General features: G+C 44.8%; 1 protein-coding gene across 1 annotated transcript in view; it reads right to left on the bottom strand.

Annotated features, from left to right (window-relative positions):
- Nucleotides 1–21952, bottom strand: part of CPAMD8 (C3 and PZP like, alpha-2-macroglobulin domain containing 8) — a 65463-nt gene that overhangs the window by 15756 nt on the left and 27755 nt on the right. Inside the window, exons 24-37 of the mRNA XM_025210315.1 lie at nucleotides 21663–21714; nucleotides 20638–20936; nucleotides 19900–20125; nucleotides 19216–19392; nucleotides 17865–17946; nucleotides 15759–15915; nucleotides 15252–15326; nucleotides 13656–13821; nucleotides 10799–10885; nucleotides 9559–9695; nucleotides 8936–9091; nucleotides 8432–8494; nucleotides 6580–6818; nucleotides 2899–2986 (exon numbers count right to left, since the gene is read on the bottom strand). Of these exons, the coding sequence (XP_025066100.1) occupies nucleotides 2899–2986; nucleotides 6580–6818; nucleotides 8432–8494; nucleotides 8936–9091; nucleotides 9559–9695; nucleotides 10799–10885; nucleotides 13656–13821; nucleotides 15252–15326; nucleotides 15759–15915; nucleotides 17865–17946; nucleotides 19216–19392; nucleotides 19900–20125; nucleotides 20638–20936; nucleotides 21663–21714 (2004 nt within the window). The remainder of the gene's footprint in view (nucleotides 1–2898; nucleotides 2987–6579; nucleotides 6819–8431; nucleotides 8495–8935; nucleotides 9092–9558; nucleotides 9696–10798; nucleotides 10886–13655; nucleotides 13822–15251; nucleotides 15327–15758; nucleotides 15916–17864; nucleotides 17947–19215; nucleotides 19393–19899; nucleotides 20126–20637; nucleotides 20937–21662; nucleotides 21715–21952) is intronic.

The following is a 21952-nucleotide window of genomic DNA, read 5'->3' as shown; positions in this document are numbered from 1 at the left end:
AGCAGTGTGAACGGCAGGGCTTGGCTCTCTAGCAATCAAGCAGCTTAACCTGAGGCATCGCTGGAGTGATCTGTCTAAAGGGGCGACTTTGGTTTGGAAGGCAGAGTCTGCAATTGCTCCTCCAAGTGCTCGTGCATTTGAGACCTGCATCTGTGGTTCATTTTTGTAGGTGCCAATTGTGCTTGCAGAAAAGAAGTCTGGGCCTCAGCCCTTGGCAAATAAGGATAATATCTCCAGAGCAGAGCTGTATGGCTCCCATTAGCGCCAAGGGAAAGGACTTGGCTGTAGCCCTGCAGACCCACTCAGCACTGAAACACAATGGAGCAGCCTTGCTCTGGGGGACGGAGGGAGGGCTCTGGCTGTAGAATATGCAGACTGGTGGACTCTGGACCAGCTCCTGAGTACCCGTGAACCGCAGCAGGAAGTGTGCAAACTCACTGTACAAGTAGACTTGCTGAGACAGGTAGTACAGACAGTGCTCAGCAACAGAAAAAAGGTAATTTGTGCCTAACATTGTGCTGGACAAAATTCCTAGACTTCTAGATTGGTGCGCATCCAGCTGGGCCATTGCTGCCGGTCAGTTCTGCCGCTACTCGGAACGAGTGAAGGTCACCTCTGAAAACGGCCAGTTCTTGTGGACTTCTGGGGTGAACAGGTGTGGTGCATGCTGCCCTTCTGCACTGAAGTGAAACTGCTTTGTGCTACAGCTCTTTGCTCTAAGTAGGCCTGAAATAAGGTTGTCCACTTTAAAACCCTTTAACGGGCTGTAGATGCATGTGGAATAAGCCACAATTCAATCTGTTCACGTATTAGACAGCTATCTGGCTGGCACACACACAAGCCTCATCAGATCACAACTCCCTGCAGTCCCCAGAACATGTCAGCATCAAAACCCACAGAAAAGTCCTGTCCTAAAAGCACACACCAATGTTCTGGTTTGAGGCCCAGCACAGAACCTATTCGCCCAGCACCAGCTGAGCCAGGCCCAGGGCCCAGGTCAGGGCTAGCTGGTGAAGGTGCTAAGAGCTCCCACGGCTCTGACCACATCTGGCCATTTTAGGAATATAAGGAGCCCCTGACACCTCTGCCTCCGAATCCTTTACTCTCTTTTCAACTGCCCTCCCCAGTACCACATTCCACATACTTAGTGCCCCTGAGAGAGTCTAACGGAGGAGAGCACCTATCTTTCTCCTCGTGTTTGACCCTTCACCAATGTAGACAATTATCTTTGCTGACAATCAATTCCCTCCATTACTTTGGAGACCTCAGAGGCGGGTCTTCTCCACTGCGAATGAGCCAAGCAGTTCCCTGACATCTTGTATCATCTCCATTTGTCTGTAAGCCTCCTCTCAGTGGTAAGTCTCCCTTCCTGCCGAACAGCAGGAGCTTATCTTTTCACTGTTGTCATCCATCCTTCTGGCTCACAGATCAGAAGTCGTGAAAGCAACCCAAAGCCAGTTTTCCATTCATGTCACTTTGCATCTGCTTATATGAATCAGCATTCAGAAAGATTTTGTGCTAAAGCAACATAAATAAGAGTCACTAGAGCACTTCAGGAAGCGATGCAAATGTAAACCAGGCCCAGCAGAGGTCCTGCATTGGACTTCCTCCCTATTCTCTTCACAGTGGTAGAGGGGACTTGCATTTTTGATATTTCTTCATACTAACATTCCCATTCCCATTAGCTATGGACAGCAAGCACCGCACTCGCTCATCCTCTGCAGTCTGTGGAAATGGGCAAGGACAGAGAACACAGACTCCAAGGATCTTCTGAATTTGAGGCAGTTTCTTCTGCACTTCCTACTCGGTTGGGCATTTGTAATTGTGCCACTAGTCAAAGGGGACAGGGAATCTTGTGATCGGTAGGGTGAGTGAAAGAGGACATCCTTTTCAAACACACACACTGCAGTGTAACAACCAGGGTTAAATTCTATTCTCCGATACTAATGCATGTATCATTTGCTTCATTGGCTCAGGCTGTGGGACTCTAAGAGGCACATATTGGCCGTATCCTCACATGGGGTAACTGTATTCTCATTCGAGTTAGTTCATTCAAGGTAAAATACTTGTGAAGACAAGAGAGTCTGTAGTCTTCACAGGTATCAGTAAAGTCAAGTTAAGCTGCCTTGTCTTCACAAGGACTTTCCCGAGAGTTAGCTGACTTGAAGTAAATGCACATCTTTCTCTCCCCGCACTATGAAGAGAGGCTCTTAAAAGAAGAGGTTTGCTGGGTACAGCAAATCCAGATTACCTCTTGGCTGACTGTCAGTGATGGCATGCTAGTTCCTCTCTCTCTCCAGAGTCCCTAAGAATGTTACCTGTAATATCAAAGTTGGTGCAGACACTACATATACTGCTGCACAGGCGAAAGAGAAGCTGAAGGTTGCAGTTCATCCCCCCTAGAGGGCTGGCCGGGTAAGAGGCACATTCTGTCCACCTCAGTTTGGCTTGCAATAAACACGATGTTCTCCCAGAAAAAAAAAAGCACAAAATTCCAAGACACAGCGCCTCCAATGAAATCGAATCCAGATGTTGGAGATAATACAGCCCACTAAGAAGCCATAAACAGCTCCTGTTAGAGCACATTTTCACTTCAGCATTTCCAAATGGGTCTCATTTAATTACTGTGAGCTATATGCAGCAATCAGCTTTATTTGGCTGTGTTAGGTAAATTTGTTAATCTTACTTAGAACATCTGCTTACCCTTTTCGAATACATACGTTTTGACAAGTGACATTTCCCTAGCCCCAATTTTGATTACATCTTTTCAGACACTCTTCTAACAAATGATGGATGGCATTTACCTCCTGGGGCTCTTCAGAGGGAATCCCTGCTAACAGCAGAGCAAAGGCTGGCCCCAACACTGCAGCATGCTCGACACTCCTTGAAAAGTCTTACCTGCTCCAGACTCTCCATATCTGCCCGGAACCCCGAGAACAAGGGCACCTCCAGGACGGCCATGTTTGAGGATCCAGAGTGCAGCCACCTTCCCCAGGGGCATGAGAGAGAGAACAGATTTAGGATCCAAGTTAACCTTCCATGGCACAGGTGGGAGGGAGCACAGCTAAGACACAAGCATTCAAAGGAAAGTTATGCACAGGATCCAAGAGAGGATGCAGTCCCGATTTAAGGACCTCTTGAAAGCCAGTCTCTTCAGCTTTACAAGTGCTCCTTTCTGCTTCCACTAGGCAAAAGCTAAGCAGAGTCCACAGAAAACAGACATGTGGGGAAAGGTAAAGGGAGGTGGAGGCAACAGAGGAGGAGGGGGAATGCAGTCTTCCACGACATGGTGAGACTAATTACTGGACTCATTAGTAGGGAGATGAGAGGGAAACGGTCCCTAGGGGGAGAAGGTGGCTGCTGCTTCCCCATAGTGGCTGTCTGGTACAAAAGACATAGTGGTGGCTTTGGCCTGCACATGCCGTGGAACACTACACAGAGCTAGCTCAGGTGCTCTGCATCTCTATACAGCCAAACACCATGCCCTTAGGCACTAGGGCCTACTCTGATGCCTTCTGCCAACTGTAGCATCCTCTCACCAGCTGTGGCCTTCTCAAGGTGCACTTTGTGCTCTCCTGCCTGGCACAGCTGCAGCAGCAGAGCCACCAAGAGCCACTGATGTGCATAAACAGCTGGCTTGGCACTAGCAGCTGCTGTCAGAAGCACTGGTGGCAGAATCATGCACCTTCAACCCAAACAAACTCCTGGATGACTGTGGCTTTTTCTGTTCCAGCAGAGCGCATTCTTTTCTCTAGGTTCATAGAGTCTTTCTCCCTTGCCCAAAGAGAACAGTTGACTCCTTCAAATGAACCATTTCCCTCTTCTGCAAAGTCACCCAGGCTTTCAGGCATTCAGCTTGCTGCCTATAGATATGCTGGCTCTAAGTTCTGCAGGAGGAGAGGTCTAAGGAGTTAAACAACATCTTCACTTGGAGAGAAGGGGAAGGAAAGCTCTCACTTGCTTTTCTTTCTTTGCAGGGCTTTGATCTCCTCAGATTGGGCTTCTTCTCAAATTTCTGTCTTTGCTCTAGAAATACCCATGGCAGAAGTTTAGAAGACAAGAGCCAAAATGTTGTGTTGATGCAGGGTGGCCTCCTGAGAGGCATCTTCAAGGGATGGACAGAGCCTTATGAACCTGCCCCTCTGAGATGCTTCTGCTTTCCCTGCCTAAGAACCCGACACCCGGATAATTACGCAGATATATCTAGATTGGTGCAAACCCCTCTCATGTGGTACACAGGTGCACAGTGGTGCTAGCACTGTGGCAACTTAATCTGGTAACATACTGGTGCCGTGGCAAAGGTGCTAATTTCTTTAACTGAGCCTGAAAAATGTTGTCTCTGCCACTCTCCTCCTGCCACAGCTCAGACACTGCCAAAGCAAAGTGGCAGAAGGAATGAAACCCGAGCCATGAACTCGACCAAGGTCCTGTGGTTATATACAAGTGAACACACAGTTTTCAGGGTCTCTAGCCAACTGCTGCAGGGGAGGAGCCATGCTGAGTTGTTGGCCCTTCCCCTGCTTCTACTGCTAGAGGTGAGGAATCACCCAGGCCTGAGAAATGCAAACCTGTGTGAGGCCAGACCTGGGGACTCCACAGGCCTTTGCCCTTCAAAGGCACCCAGGCTGCTGGCAGTGCAGCCAAGAGAGAGTGGGAAGGGGAAGTGCTCAGAGAGGTAACAAAGGCAACAGGGTCCCATCTTTGCCTGAAGCCACTCAAGCAGTTTTAATTCATTTGGCTGGGAGGAGGTGGCCACAAGCAGGGAAGTACAGGGCTTGTCATCTTCCATGGCCAGCTCTGAGCCACTGCTCCCTGGGCCTGGCAGCTGCTTGGTGTCAGGGCTGACAGCTCTGTGGCCTCTATTGCCTAGCACATGGCAGGCTGCAGGACACTGAAGTGCAAGGTCTAGGATCCCAGTCAGGAGAGCCAGGTTCTACTCCTGTCCCCACCACTCAGTGCAGGATGAAGGACAAACTGCTTCCTCTGCCCATGGCCCAGTTTCCTCATCTAGAAAACAGGGATAAAGGTGGAAGCCCTCACACAAAACACAGGCTGAAGAAAAATCACTGAGCTTTGGTATCAAGCCAGATTGCTTTTTCCAATTAATTTTTTTTTAAATGTTTTAATAAGAAACAAGCAGATAAACAATGGGCTCTGGGGAACACGTCAACTAAATAACCTCAAAGACTGCACCGTTACCATAGCAACTACACAGCCATTCCGGTAATGAGATTCCAAACTGATACTATAGCAACCAGCATCCTTTGTTAGGGTTTTGGTATCCAAAACTCAATGAATGAGCCTAAGCAACTCAAACAAACATTAAATTAAAGTTGAGTCAATAATATTTATAGAACCATGGCCATGTTAGTATAGAATTACCTAATTGGGATTACCTAACTCCTTTAGGTTTCTAAAGAATCTCACACTAATTTAGCCCTGGAAAATGTTCTCAAACTTTTCCTTTTCCACCTGATGTCACTGAGAAGGTTAATTTGCTTTCTCCAGGTTTTGGATGAGACAAAGACATAAAGTCTTAGCCAGAGCTGGCAGATCCAAAATAGCACTACCTTTCCATGCAGCAACTTGTAAACTCCTTGTGCATGGCTTTCCCTCTCACAACATGCTTCACAACCAAAAAGATTAATCCAGCAGCCAAAACACTTGTGCACGACCATGTGCAGTCCAAAGGCATGGTTGTAGTTCATACAGGCATGCTCAAGTGGGTTATACATCAGCCACCTCCAGTACAGGGTAGCAGCATAGCTGCGTAAGGCCACCAAGTACACGAAGTACTTAGTGGAAGATGTCTGTATTGCTGCACTTGCATGGCTATTTCTGTAAACACCAATTGTTTTTTATACTGTCCATTAGGGCAGGCTGTGCCCACCCCTGTGGGTCTGTCTGAGCTGTGGTGCAAAGGAGCGAGCGTAGCCTGTGTGGCTGAAAGCTGGATCGGGTGGTCCACTCACTGCTTTGAACTGCAGGGCAGAGCCTGAGGTGGGCACAGCCTGCTTTCCCAGAGAGGGTAAAAAGACAAGCCAGCATGCATGTACGCTGCAGAGAAAGGAGTTTAGGGGAGAAAACACAATTTCAGCTCCAAAGGAGCAGAGTGAGAGGAAAGACCATTTTAAAAATAGGTGAAAAACTTTAGAACTCTGACCCACTGCAACCACTTAGATTATACAGCAACCTGATCCATAATAAAACTCTTTCTGTGGATCTTCTTCACCCATGACTCTTGACATTTACTATATACTAACATGCATCTAGTCAGAAATATTTCATCTGTTATCCCAACTTCATCACCTAAACACACTGAGTGAGACCTACTGGCCAGAGCAAATAAGACCTGGTCTGCCTCACCTCATCTAATGCATGGATAATACAGGACGAAACACATCAGCATGTGCCCCTTATTTATACATTATAACCCCACTAAACATGTACACACACATATAGGGAAGGGCTGCAATTTTCATTAGAAAAATACCTGCAAGTCATCTGCAATGGCTAACAAAACTAGCCAGCCTATCAGAAGGAATACTGAACACACTGAAGGAATAAAGGGCTTCTTACCTAGTGCATGTCTCTAGGATCACTTTGTACTCTTGGTGATCCTGATCAGAAGCTGGGTCATCGTCATCCACCAAAGCCCGTTCCCTGTGGGAGGATTCAGAGCGATTTTCCTCTGGAGAGAGAGGCTGCAGGGGGTGCTGAGCTTGCTGGTGACGCTCTGACTTGGGCTCTTTCAGGTTAACCAGAAGCTGAAAAGCTGGTTTAGCAACGGGGTCAGGTACATTGTATGTGACATCAATCTATAGTAGAAAAGGGGAAAATGGAGGATTGGTGTTAGCACCACTGATTACAAAGTGAAAGAAAGAAAGAAAAGCATCATTTAGACTTGGCAGCATCACTAGATCATAGAATCATAGAAGTCGGGTCGGAAGGGACCTTGTAGATCTTCAAGTCCGACCCCCTGCCTGGGCAGGAAGAAAACTGGGCTCAAATGACCCCGGCCAGGTAGGCATCAAGCCTCTTCTTAAAGACCCCCAGGGTAGGAGCCAGCTCCACTTCCCTTGGAAGTTGGTTCCAGATCCTAGCCGCCCTGACTGTGAAGCAGTTCTCAAAGATAACTCCTTGGGAAGACAAGAGCAGGGACCAGATGCTCAGAGAAAGGCATGTGCAAACACCAGGGCAAGGAAGGCTTCACTGAGGTATTTGAGCAGAGGGAAAACCTCACACTGGTTTTGCTCTGGTGCAACTGTGTTAACTCCCATGGAGTTGAACCAATGACAGATTGCGCCCAGTAACTGGAAGTGGGTGGGAGAGAAAGGCCCTGGTATAACATTAAAATATGAGCATAAATGATTTGCAGATTCCTATATTATGAATAAAATATGTAAATACTTTCAGGATAACTAAACAGGAGGAAACTCTTAGTACTGTACTTCTGAAGCAAAAAGAACATAGAGCCAATTTTGTTGAGGAGCTTTTAAAATTAAAGTTCAGTGTCACTTTTTCAGCCTCTTTAACTGGTACTTACAAAACATACAAGGGTTCGGTGCACATGGAGCTGGCACAAGGCCAACGGATATATGATGAAAGAGGCTCATTGAAGAGGAACAGGATCTTCAAGACATGAAGGCCAGAGTTTGTCACCTTCCAAGGATGACATTTTGACTGTCATTTGCACGGAGCCCTGACTATGATTCTCTAACTCCCATGCCACTGGAATGACAGAGTTCAGTACTAACTTTAAAGACACATTTTTGGGAGGCACCTGGAGCAATTTACTTGCTGGATCTTGCCCTCAACCATCCCATGTCTCACAAGGACATTCCACCTGCCAAGCGTATGCTAATGTGCATGTTACCCAGTATCAGGCCTGGGGGCTGCTCTGGAAAGAAGCAGAACTTTTCTTTGGATGCAGAAGTATATTTTTTGCAGTAGTAACAAGGTGAATTTCTATAAGGGATTAATGGTTGTGAGTATCAGAACTGTGAGATGTGGAAGCCTCCAGTCCTATCCAGCACATCCCCCTCCAATGCAAAACTGACTAGGGTGCATTGCTCAGTCTAAAAAATCCCAAGTGATGGGAATAATGCCAAGGAGACCCTCTTAAATGGCTATTCCTCAGCCCAAGGAAGCTTCCCTGACATTCAGTTTAAATCTTCACTTTCTAATATTTCCCTGATGGAGTCTAGCTACACCTAACGTATCAACCTCCTTCAGATATTTTGGAAGCTGATACAGCAAAAACTTAGGAGATAAGAGAATTCATCTGGGAAAAGTCTAAAAGGCAATTCCTCCCAACACCAGTGGGTTTTATTGTAGAAAGAGACTGGAGTTAAAGGAATAGCTCACAGATTGTCTCATCTGTTCAAAGGTCACCTTCCAAGCAGCTTTACACAGTCTGCAGTGCCCTTACCTGCATCAGACAGCAGCCTTCACCCTTGGCACTCACAAACAGCCCTGTGGGAATGCTGGGGATCTGGGGAGTAGGCACAGAAGAATCCACAGGTGAAAACACAACTATGAAGAGTGGAAATTAATCCCACTCATAGTTTCATTTTTATCCTCTGCATGAGAAAGCTTTTAAAACAGCACCTGTAAACTAGAATGATAAGCAAAAAGAGCTGAATCTTTCTCAGTTCCTGTGTTCAATACAAGTAGCAGATGATAACAGTCCCAAACCAAGCATCAGGAATCAATTATGACAGAGTGTTCTCATCACTGTAAGTATTTGCCAGTTCTCCTATTAGGCTCAAGTGGAAGAACCCAGAAAGTCCTGAGGTTTCAAAATGTCCAGCCCATTTCTTCCCCCTTCCCTGACACAATCTGAGTTACAGTGCAGAATTCAATAACAGGTTGCTTGGGGAAACTGGTAAATATTAAAACAAGAAAAGTGGCATTTGCACAAGTTCTCACTCACCACAGCTGTCTGAAGGACTTTCTTATTTATCTTGTTAAGCTCAAATGTCTCTTGATAGTCTAAATTAGTGGAAGCCAGGGAAATGGTAAGGTTTACTCCTCCAACATAAGAAAGAATGGCATATTCAGCCAGAGCCTGCAGGGCTACACACGTATCCTAGGGTAGGAGGAGAGGTCGGAGTCAGTGAAGAACCAACTTATGGATTAGCAGCAGGTTGCATAGTTGGCAGCTTCTGGCAGCAGAGGTTTACTCCTCATTTGTTCAAATAGTAAGTGGATCTTTTCACTCTGCTTTCCTTTTCCCTGAAACCCTTGGTGTGAAAAAGACAGTTCACTCCATGCTGCTCACCCCAAAGGTGGCAGTGCATTGTCAGGTGATCTATCTCCCAGAATACAGCATCATTTCCAAATAGGTTCACAGATGTAGGGTCGGAGGGGACCTGAGCACATCATCAAGTCCAACCCCCTGCCCTGGCCAGGAATGAATACTGGGCTCATATGACCCCTGGTAAGTTTAAGCTCCTATGACCCCAGCTAGGTAGTTCCAGAGAGAAACCCAACACTGACCAATTTACACTGGAATCTGCATCTGTGCTGAAGTTGCACAACCTTATGACAACTCACCTGAGTGGATGAGAATCCTCCCAGGGCATTTCTCTGCTGTGACAGCCATTTAACCACTGGAAGTGCAGAGGCCACATCTCCTAAGAGTGTATATGTCAGCAGTGCATAGGCTGTCATTTCCACCTCTGCAGACACAACTGAAAGGCAAAACAGTCAATCCCCCAGCTAGAGCTGGAAACTCGGGCTGGAAATCAGGGAGTACCTTTCTGCAAATTCACAAGCTAAAAAATTCTTTAGGGTCTGGAGAGGCCAAGACAAGAAAGGAAAAATGAAGAGGTGATAAACCTCTGCACCCAGACTGCATGCAACATTTTCTGAGCATACCTCATGAGTTATCTTCCAGTCAAATCTCTTCCCTGGCTCATCACCAGGATGCATCCCCTCCTGCTCCACTTCAAGCTCTGTGCAATTTTCTCCTGCCCCTTTTTGTCTAACATGCCACCTGAATGACATAATCAACTTTCTCCCCTTGGAGCTTTTCATACAAAATCCTGGTCTTTGTTGTCCCAGCCAGTTGACTCCGTCACATACTTTTACGCATTTACATCTTTATAGTCTGGGGTTATTAGGGCCAGGGATACTCAAAGAGCCCCTTCAGGTATTAGATGTCCAATTCCTATCAACTATGAATATAAGTTGGACCCTTAACTCTCAGGTTCCTTTAAAAATTCTAGACCAAAGAGCTGTTATTGTACAATTAAGTATATTTGACTTCCCACAACATATGGCTTTTGCCTGACAGGATCTCCTGAGACTTCACACTTGCTTTCACGTGATTCACCTTTACATCTCCCCAGTCCCTGCATGCCTGGCCACTCATCTCTCCCAGTTCACAGTTCCTACTGCTGCCTTCTTTCTGGCTTTTCATCCTGGAGCCTTTCCTTAACTATCCATCATTCTCCAAAGTGCCTCCCTAAAACATACTTCCTTTATGGGACCAAAATTGCCTTAGCTTCCCCTCCTTCCCAATGAAGCATTTACAAGACAAATGTGAGGATAATGAGGTGGACACCGAAGTCCATCCCAAACCACAGAACTAAAAAATGCTTGCATACTGTCCCTGTGGTCACTGCCCTTTCATTACAACTCATATCCTTTCCTTTGCCCCCCAGTGTGAAATCTTTGGGTTAGGGACCTTGCCTTCACCCTATCTGGAAAGCACCTGCTGCACTACTGGTACTGTAAAAAACAACAGAGAACAATCCTAGCTTTTCATCAACTGAGTTACAAGCGGCGGTACCTGACTGAGAAAGCCCATCATTAAATCCCATGAACGTATCTTCATCAGTAGCCAGAGTTCCCGTTAAACTCCAGTGTGTAAAACCATCTAGAATGATAAAAAAGTAAAGATATTCCAGCTTGCTTGCAGCAGTGACTCTGGATGTGAGGAGAATCAAATTCTGTTTTACCATTTATTTAATCTAAGGGCAAGCCATGTCCTGGGTAACACCACTTCTCTATTTAGACAACAACCTCCTCAGGGCAGGGACTGCTCATTCCTCTGTGTTGCACACCATGATCACCAGTGCTGGTGCTCAGCAACAATGCGTGAGGATAGATTGGTGGCCACGTGCTGGTGGGGCTAGTGCTCAAGGGTTGCTGGATTTTGAATTAAGATGAGCCATCAGAAAATTGGATGTGCTACTCAGCTGATTAGATCCTTGGGCATTGACAGTAAAGCAATAGGGGTCATAGAGTACCACTGCAAAGCCTCTGGCACAATTACACTGCTCTCAGCAAAGCCACTCACATCAACAAGCTGTTGACAGTAGAATTGAGCCCGTGCCTGGAGCTTAAGGACTCTGTCCCGTCTCCTGAGAATCTGGAGAGCTACTCCCAGTTCTCCTGCAAGATCTATCCTCCCCAGGCTGATACTGGAAGTCACATAAGCTTGTTGGCAAGGAATGTTAACTTAGTGCCTGGATTGGCTGGACCTGTATTGGGTACATGGCCTGAGAGTCCAAACCTATAAAAGGCTGACACCACCTACTACAAAGAAGTACAAGGAGCTCCTACTCCCCTTTTCACCAAGAAACTCAACAATACCATCAAATCATTTCCATCAGGACTACAAGAAAAACTACAGACCTTGATTGCCCCACTACCTAACCTGGGGCCTTTTTACATGCTCCCTAAAATCCACAAACAAGGGAACCCTGGCAGACCTATCATATCCAACCACAGGACCCTAACTGAGGAAATATCAGGTTTCGTTGAATCAATCCTAAAACCGCTCGTCACCCACAGAGCAAGTTTTGTCCAAGACACCACAGACTTTCTATGGATACTTCAAAACATAGACCACCTTCCCAGCAACACCCTCCTAGCCACCATAGACCAACACCCCCCCCCCACCCCCCAAAAGACATCCCCAGCCTATATACCAACATCCCACACCAGGATGGCATCCAAGCCTGCCTTGCATATCTACAGGAGCAAGATTACAACTCAGAGTACAGATACAAAGATATTACTGACCTGATACACTCCATCCTCACACGCAGTTTCACTTTTAATAACCAACACTTCCTCCAGACGATGGGAACAGCTATGGGCACCAAAATGGCCCCACAGGATGCCAACCTTTTTATGAACCACCTGGAAGAAGACTTCCTTAAGGACTGCACCATCAAACCCTTGCTATACTTAAGATATATTGATGACAACGTCATCATTTGGACTGAAAACCTGTAATCTCTGATTGAGTCCCATCAGAAATTCAACAATCACCATCCCATCATCTGACTTTCTCTTGAATACTTCAGCACCAATATCTCCATTTTAGACACGATGATCAGCATCCAGAATGATAAAATACAGACCACGTTACACAAGAAACCCACAGAGCAACATACATATCTGCACAGGACCAGCAATCACCCTAAATACACCAAAAAAGCTGTGCTATACAGCCACGCCCTCAGATACCACCAAATTTGCACTCAGGAGAACACCCGGGATTGCCACCTTGCCAGTCTTAAAAAGGCTTTCACTCAACAAGGACACTCGTCCAGAGACATAGATCGGACGTTTGGAAGAGCCATCCGGATACCACTTGAAGAACTGCTGCAGTACAGAAGAAACCCCCCTGCAAATCGCACACTGCTGGTTATGACAGATCACCCCTCCCTCAAACCCGTATGGAAAATCCTCAACCAACTGCACCCCATACTAGAAAGAGACTTTGTTCTCAAAGAGATCTTTCCAGAGCCACCCATCCTAGCCTGCAAACAAGCACCGAACCTCGCCAACCTCATCACCAGAAGCAAACTTCCTCAGGCCCAGAACACACCCAATGGATCCAGAGCATGCCATGCCATGAAATGCAAAACCTGCCAACACATCTCCACCACCCCCACAATTACGACACCCCACAACAGAGCCATCAACATTCCCGGATCTTACAGCTGCACCTCCAGAAATGTAATACACCGCATCCAATGCACCAAATGCCCCGATGGAAAATGAGTAGGAGAGACCAAACAACAACTGCGCACCAGAATGAACGCACACCGGACATCTACCAAAGACGGGAATACCCAATGACCGGTGGGGGCACATTTCTCACAAGAAAACCACTCTCTCTCTAACCTCTCAGTCCTGATCCTCAAAGGAAACGTACAAAACACTTCCGAGAGCCGAGCCTACGAACTCCACTTCATCAACCTCCTGGACACTAAAAATCATGGGCTAAATATAGACATTGGATTTATGACATAAATTTATAACCTGCCCGACATCTGACTCCCCAGGTACCTCTCCACTATTTGTCCCCCTTCTCCCCCCAAGCCTGTCTCTCACCTACTGACTCCTCCATCTACATCTTCACTGACTGCCTGTCTTGTGTGCAGACCAGCCCAGCCGCTGGCTTCTTTACGTTTCATTCCATCCAGGAAGAGCACACACCAACTGCCAAAACTTCCTCAACCATGGGAAGTTGAACCCGAAGGGTTTTTGAACCCAAAAGCTTGCTTAAATGTATTTTTCCAACTATTTAATTTGGTCTAATAAAAGATATCAGATTCATCCAAAGAACCTTGTAAGCCTATAAAAGCTAATTTAGGGACAAGTCAGATTGGCACCCGGTTGCATAGTACCTTGCATAATGGCCATGCTGTTCATTTTCCTCAGAGTCACAGAAGCAGAGGGACTGTGCAGCAGAGTCAGGGCGTATGCAGTCAGGGCTGTGGTGTAGGGGTCTTCTGCAGAATATAAGTTGGACTCCAAGAAGTGTTTGGCTTTAGCAACTGCTGCTTTTTCTTCCTATATTAGGTAGGGGGAAAGGATCCCAACTGGATTACTAGCTCCTGCATCTCCAGAGCTAGAATCACTACATTTCTTGTGGCCTGGTGCCTGTTATGAAAGCAAGCAGCAGCACATTTTGCTCTGTCTTTCCCTGAGCAGAGCCACAACTCCAGGTTTTAAAGAAGTGAGGGATATCATCTCAGCTAGAAAGATCCAGAAACTAACACTGAGACACATTTGTTTCCCTAGGGCTGGAAAGGCCACAGGGCTCAGTGAACACAGATGTATTTAGTAGCAGTGAGGTCTCTACTGTACTTTTGATTGTGTTCCTGACACACTGGAGCGTCTAGCAGACGCCAGAGGATAATAAAGGCCAAGATTCCCAGGAGTCTCTGCAGCCAGCAAGCACATTTTATTAACTCCCCCAATGACCTCACTGTGCAGGAACGTGGCTCAGATAATTTATAGAAACAATTTAATTGGACTTGATGTAATTCACTTGCCTTTGATTTCCCTGTGGCACTAGCCTTCCCCTTCCTCATTTCCTAGCTAAGATCATTAGCAACACTTGCAAATGTCCCCTAGGAAAGCCACTAGGTCAGCTGAACTGTGCTTCCAGAAACTAGAAATTCTGGAGCTGTCCTCCTCAGCAGTGACCTAAAGAAAGCATCCCACCACTCTGTGCAAAGGGGAGCTGCAGCAAGTTATTCCTTTACCTGTTTTAGGGCTAGGCCTTGAGAAAGGCAGAGAAAAGTGCTGTCAACTGCCACTGAATTTGGCAGGACTGAGGAGGGCATTCAGCAGATCGCAGGTTGGAGAACTTGGTCTGGAACCTCTGCAGGGAAGTTCTCTACAAACACTGAGATCCCAGGTTCTCTCAGGAAAGCCTAGTGATTCCCCTCTAGAAAGCCACGTTATGCTTTAAGATGCAGCACCTTGTGAAAGATGCACTGGAGAGGTGTAATGCTGCACAATGCCATACCTCCTGCTTTCATCCCCACAGCCATACAAGCAAACTCATCCCTCGTCTCTTCACAGTGATGGGAGAACTGGATTCAGCCAGTTTAAGAACTAGCTTGGGTAGGTCTATATTACCTGTATTCACATTTTGCAATTGCTGTGTAAATATACTCTCGTGGGGAGCCAACTGCCAGCTGCTGGTGAGCGTTTATCCCTAGCAGCACTTCTCGTCTGGAGCAAACCACAAGCATACAGCCAGAGACTGCAGAATCACCATCATTATGTTTAGAAAAGGATTTTTGAGACATCCATGCTGGCCAAGTTGGGGGCTCGACTGAAGCCCCAGGTGTCTGAATACCACCTTCTAAACTAGCTCAAAGATTCTCAGGTGAAACAAAGCGAGGCACCGAGAAAGGAAACCTTCAAAACCCCACATAGGAAACAAACTCTGCAATTGTAACGGGCTCTGCTACTGTTCAGTCCTTTACCTCTGAAGTCACGCCCGTCTCCAACAGAGATGCAACTACGTAGGCTGTCAGTGAGATCTTGCCATGGATTCCGCCCTGAAGTGAACAAGCACAAACAAGTACATGAAAGGGGGAGACCAGTGCCCTGGGTGGGCGGCCCATGGGAGCCAAGCAGTGAATAAGCTGTAATTGCGTGACAGACTGTGGCCTCTCCAACTCTGAAGCCCAGTTGCCCACTGCAGCTTCCTCCCATGGCAATAACCAGGAGATGCAGCTTCAAACTCTGAGACAAACTTTCAAAGTGCCATGCTGCGATTTCACCTTTTGTTTCCCATTCTCAAGGTGTGTCACACAACTAAAAGCTGGCAGATCTGCTTTACTGGAGTCCTCCTGATCCACTTTCTTTCCCAAAGTATCCTAGCCCTTCTGTATAAACCTTGCATCAGCCATAAGAAGATTAGACTGTCACACAGGGTCACATCCTAAAAATGCATTTTTTGCACAATTCTGAGCTCCTATAGCTTTTACCTGGATATCCTTATTTAATATTCTGCCCATTGCAGGGAAGGATCCATCTTCCTTCTGGTGCTGGATGATCCAATCTTTTGCAGCTGTCAGTTCCTTGGGATCAATGAAAATAAACCCACGGGACTGTGCAAAGGACTTGAGGACAAATGCAGTTAGCCTAAAAACACAGATTCAGGAATCAGAATATAGGAATAGATATAGAATCCATAGAATAGGTAGGAATTAGAATATACAGCAGTGCAGCACTATGGAAGATCGTGCTCCTGGAAAACAGGAGTTTCAAAAATCTGGAAGAAATGATGATGGAGATGCACATACTTAAATGGTACAGAAAAGGCAAATTGAACATATTTATCCTTCTGTGTAATACAGATTCAAGGGGAATGAAAAGCACAACATTTAAAAATAAGAAAGAACCTTTTTAAAGCACAATTACCCTGTGGGACTCCCAACTGTATGATTTAGAACTTGCCAGGACTCAATAAAGGACTGGACATTATAGAAATAAAAGGAGTAAGCACATTATATTAACAAGGACATACAAAAGAACTTGGAAGGACTGCAGCCCTGAAAGCTTTAGGCCATAAGCAAACAATAAGGAAAGTGAATTTTGAACTTGAATATGAAACAGGATTCTTACTGCTGGAAATCTCATCAGAGAAGAGAGAAATATTTCAAAACCTGTGTCCAACCAAAGCCAAACAGCAGCAAATTTCAGATCTTGACTAATCAATGTCTGGTTACTAAAGAGCTTCAGACCAATAACACTATCAATTCCACATAATTTAATTCAGTACAGTTTCTATGGTTCACAGATCATTCATAAAGAGAAAAGGGGCAAAATCTGACTCAGATTTGTCACTGTCTGGAATTCACAAGGACGTGTAGTTGTTCCCTGATTAATTTAAAGCTTTTAGAAAAATAACTATATATTTAACATTATGGGGACTTTAACTGATGGACAAAAAGCACAAAAATATTGTATTTTTTCCATTTTAACTACTCATTATTAATAAAACAAATGGAAATTTAGATCTACTGCTTGAGTCTGAGTTTGTATTAAGTCCTTTTTCTCTGTAAAACTTAAGCCAAAGTGCTTTCAGAATGCTAATGCTCTGCATGCATTAAGTGTGAACTCTGGCCAGTTTGGGGAGATTGAATCATTCACTTTACAAGCCCCTTAGGAATGGGAGGGTAGAAGGCATACTGCCTGGCAGGGGATTTTTCAAGTGTTAAGTAATTGTGTGTCACCATGTTTGATATCAAGGGGCTAAAAGATGCCAAATCTGAGATAAAAGTGAAGTTTACTATCTTAAAAAAGTGAGGCAGCAGCAGCAGGACTGAAGTGCTACTTCCCCTCAGATGATTTCATGGAGCAAGTCATTCTAAAGAAAACACAGAGCAGCTGGAGAAGTCGAATGACAACACAGGCTTATGAATGAAGCACAGAACCTGCTGGGTTTGACAGGCTGTAGTTAGTCAGCTACATGCTAACTTTAAAGCAACAGAGGCTTTGGGGATGGAGGTGTTTTGGGGATGGGGTACCAGTAGGGTGGTCATGCAAGTTTCCACATCCTCTGCCCCTTATACTATTCTACCCTGCGAGATTCTGCAGGAAAGTCCCTGTGGGAAGCATTGGTTTGGACCTCCTTCATCTAAATGGAGGTGGAAAGCATCTGAAAGAAATGCTGAGCTCCCTTCTTCTTATCCTGCAAGCGGAGAGCCTGCCATGTTAGCAACTTGGGTGGTCTCACTGAACATCTGATGGTGGGGCTCCACTCTCCAGGAACAAGGATTTGCTCTGGGCCATGCACCACCTGTGCAGCTCCATGGCACTGGCCCTTTACCACAGTGGTGAACTTGTAAGAGGGTCGACACCTTAACTGTCCTTGACCCTTACAGAATTATTATTCACCAACTTACTATTAGAGTATATAACACACAGCAGCATCACACTGACAGTCCCTCTGGCCACTGGAGAGTATTATTTCTACCCTCCATTCTGCATGATATCCTGGAAAGTTAGTGTCCTTTTTTTGCCAATTGCATTTTTTCCTCATATGGCAAACACTGAATTTTCCAATTCTGTCTTAAATAGCAACTCACCACATACTTCCTGAGGAATCCCTCTCGCCAAAAGCGCTATATGAACCATCTTGTCTTTTATAGGTCAACTGGCGCTGGTAACCTGGAAGTCACAAAAGGAACTGTGGGAATCCAACGTCTTCACCCGGAGAAAAGCAAGCGTTTACACTGAGTGAAGGCTCAATCTTCTGACACTGACACCAGGGGTTCTGTTGATCGGCTGTGTACGGTAGAGCCAGCTCTACCTGTACACGCAAAATTTTAATTAAATCTCATTTCAAGCTAGTGCTTACAAGCCTCCATAACTCTCCCGAAAACAAAATGAGTGAACTACTACTTCTCCAGCTACTAGCGTTTCACTGGGCACTAGACTTCTCTAAGAACTAATTATATTACTAAATTTCTGGGATATGAAAAAAACCCAGTTCTTCCATATTCATTGCTAGAAATATTTCACCTGTAATATTACTAAGCTAAGATACACCATTTGTAAAGAAAAATGTCTTCCAGCTTAAATACACTGCCACTCTCTTCCTGTTGTGTAGGAAGTACCATGCAATGAAAAAATTAATTCGCTGGATGATAACATTACATCATACTATATACCCCTCTATTCAGCTTGGTATCAACCAGGTGTTTATGGGATATAACCAGCAACAACTCATGCACAAGGCAGAATGCATCTCGTCATGGCCTGTTTGTGTTTTCAGTTATGGTTTTTTAATTCTTCCCTGCTCCTAGGTCTCTTGCTTTATTAACTACAAATCATTCTGAGTGCACCATCCTTTACATCTGAATATAGAGAAAAATAGTACTGTATGTAAAACAACAGATGGTTCCAAGCTGCACGCACAATGGGTGACATGACCCCAGCCACAGAGGGGAGAGCTCTGCTGGGCTCTGGGGTATCTGCTCAGGATTCTAACATTTGTTTCTGTCGCTTTGTTACCAAGGATTACTGTCAAATTAGAAGGAGTTCAGGGAAGAGCAACGTAAATTGTTGGAGGGATTGAGTTATGCAGAAAGACTAAAAACTGAATATATGTAGCTCAGCAGAGCTAAATGTGTCGATGCCACAACTATTTGAAAGGAACAAATACCAAGGAGAGAAGGAAAGTTGCTGAGAGCGCAAAAAACATATATTTAGAAATAACTAATATGAGAAAATATAGGTAGCATACCAAGGAAAACTTCCCAATACCGTCTCAGTATGTGAGACTACAGGATAATCTCTCAAGGGAAATACTGGCATCTCCATTCTTAGGGACATCTGAGACCAGGAAGGACAATACTAGCCTAGTTATATGTTCTATTTGACTAGATAACTTATAGGTCTTTTCTGTTTCTACAGCCTTTAAGTCTGAGGTGGTACCTTGCACCAGGTAATCTGTGGCTTCACACTCCACCTCAGGGCTGAGTTGTTTAGTTTTCTGCAGATATTTTAGAACAAAAACATTCGGAGCAAAATGGATCATGTTCTGTTCCCCACATCCAAACGGTAATCGCAGAAGATTGTCCAAATTGTTCAGCGTTGGGCCCATTACGTCTCCTGATTGAAACAATAAGACACATGATCACTACCTCTGAATTCTGTCTCATAGCTTAATTTTACTTCCTAAGCAGAATGAGAAAATGAAGAAGGAACAACAAGAATGGCTGCTGCAGGAATACTATCACAAACCCAACGACTCAGATAAGTTTCCACCAAAATCACAGTCTCAGGTTAGTTAACAGAATACTGGATCCTCAGTCCGAGCCATGCAAGATCCCCTTAGAGTGAAGAGGCACTTTCAGTCTCCAGGGCTCACTTGCCAGGGAATCAATTTATGCTATTTGTGACTGTGATGATAACAACAGCTGGAGATCCCCACATATACTGGAAATTGGAGAGGGCCATGCTTGGCAGCACAATAAAGAATACTTTAGAACGTAATGGAATACAGTTTTATGTAGGCTATGACTACCTCTCCTGGTCCATATTTATTACACTTAAATATTAGTCTGAACCAAACCGTCTTCTTCACACTGTAGTCCCCAACCCCCTTTTAGTTGGTACCTATTATTGAGGCGGTAGCTCTTTCCGATCCTGGAATCACATTGTGGGGAACTCCCAAAGTAAATGCTTCATTGTGATTTTCATCAGACTCTTCTTTTCTCCAGATTTTAAACTCTCCCATTGATCCCCAGCCTGTGGAGAATCCAATGTACTTCACCTCGGGCTGTTTCGGGACGGCCCACTCCACTATAATAGATTCATTTAGCATCTGAGTACCGTGGCCAACCTGAAAGGAGCAAGCAAACTATCCAATTCCAAGCAGAAGATGGAAGTCAACTCTGCCCTTCTCTTTAAATCAGAAACATGACCTGTGCGCCTTTGGACCCAAGAATCTGAACCTGTGGCTACATCATAAACATCAGCCAAACTGTGCCAGTCAAGCTCTACTGGTTTATGTGGAAATTTAGGAGAGATTGCCATGCTATTTCCCATAAATGTCCTAACAGTACTGGCCAATCAGCCTCGTGCTCACCAATTCAGCCCAACCAGGAGCAAAATATGCTTAATATTAATCATATTTAAAATTGAGGTGCCCAGGGCACTGGATGACAAAGAGAAATATTATGAAATATAAAAAAAGTGCTCAATAAGGAGGGGAAAAAAACTATTAAAATTTAATATAGAAAAGAAATGAAGCACACACTACCACATGGCTAATGAACATGTGCTTTGCGTGTTCTCACTCTGGATTAAAAAAAGAAAGAAACCACAAGGCTATTACACACCCAGATTCACTACCTGGATAATTCCATTTTTCCAGCTGATCCAGAAGCTTCGGAATTCATCCCAAGAGAGGATACCAGCTGTGTCCACACTGACCACTGGTTCACCCATTTTACTGGCGGAAATCCATGTTTTTGTATTTTGATGCCCACCAATGACTATCTCAGTCATCTCTGCCATGTCATGTGGGCCAGAGGACAAGGCCAAGTGAGCATTATTGTGAGCTTTCACAGCAATGTCGAAGTGTGTCATCCAAGAAGGCTTCTGCATGTATTGGTATTCATATTTGTTAGGTGTAGAAATATGAATTTTCTCTAGTCAAAAAATAATGGAATGTTGTCAGAATTAGCACTCAACATTTCTTAATACAAGACAAGGCCCAAAGCTGATTTGCGATTCACATGGACTCTGTTCTGCATAATCTCTGTATCAATGGTCATGTGTCTCATAAATCAAAGTACTAAAGTAGACAATGGCTTCTTTTGTCCACTTTTCATTGTAGTCCTCCAAAAATGGAACTGCAGCTCTTGAATTCAGATAGCTTAGATGAATTTCTTGCAGTTTATATGCCATTTCCCTGTACACCCGGTTTAAATGACCAAGAAGCCTCTCTGTTTACCAGAAGCCAGATCACAGTTATTGTAGCCAAGTCCAAGCTATCCAAATCAGGCAGAAGAGACACAAAGACTTCATGAATTATTATTTTTTTAATTATGTAAAAAAAAAACAGAGTACAATCCATTACAGCACTGTCTATAGTCTCATCACTTAGACAGTTTTATAAGGTATGGAAGGTTAAATTTTTATTTGCAGAAAGCATTTGGGCAGTTAATATTGTGCAAAGGTTGCCAGCCAAGTGTGATCAACCCTTTTTTATCAATACCCTGTATTATAAAGCCATCAATAATATTAACTGATTTACCTACTGACCAGATGAAAACAAGGGCAGTTTTTCCTGGGGAGGAAGCAACATTTTCTATTTATAATTGAAACTGGAAAAAAACATATCTTGTCTCACTGTAGTCAAATCACGAACTTACCATTAGGACAGAAGAACACGCTGTAAGTATATTCTCTGGACAGTCCTTCTGGCTACACACACACACACAAAGAAATCCACATAGAAAGTTATAAGCACTTGTATTAACAGCAGCCTCCAGCACATCTTAATGATAAAGGCAGAAAAACAAAATTCTGGTGTCTTAAAACATTATAGGACTCTCACAAAATATGAAGCTTCATTGGTATCCTGCTGGCTGGGAGATGTGCTATAGCTAGCCATGGCCTGAAAATGTTACACAACATTTCATTTTCCCATACCGATATAAGC

Source organism: Alligator sinensis, unplaced genomic scaffold, assembly GCF_000455745.1.
Source record: "Alligator sinensis unplaced genomic scaffold, ASM45574v1 scaffold1354_1, whole genome shotgun sequence".
Lineage (NCBI taxonomy): Eukaryota > Metazoa > Chordata > Crocodylia > Alligatoridae > Alligator > Alligator sinensis.
The sequence above is the reverse complement of the archived record's forward strand: the minus strand, read 5'-3'. Positions and strand labels throughout refer to the sequence as shown.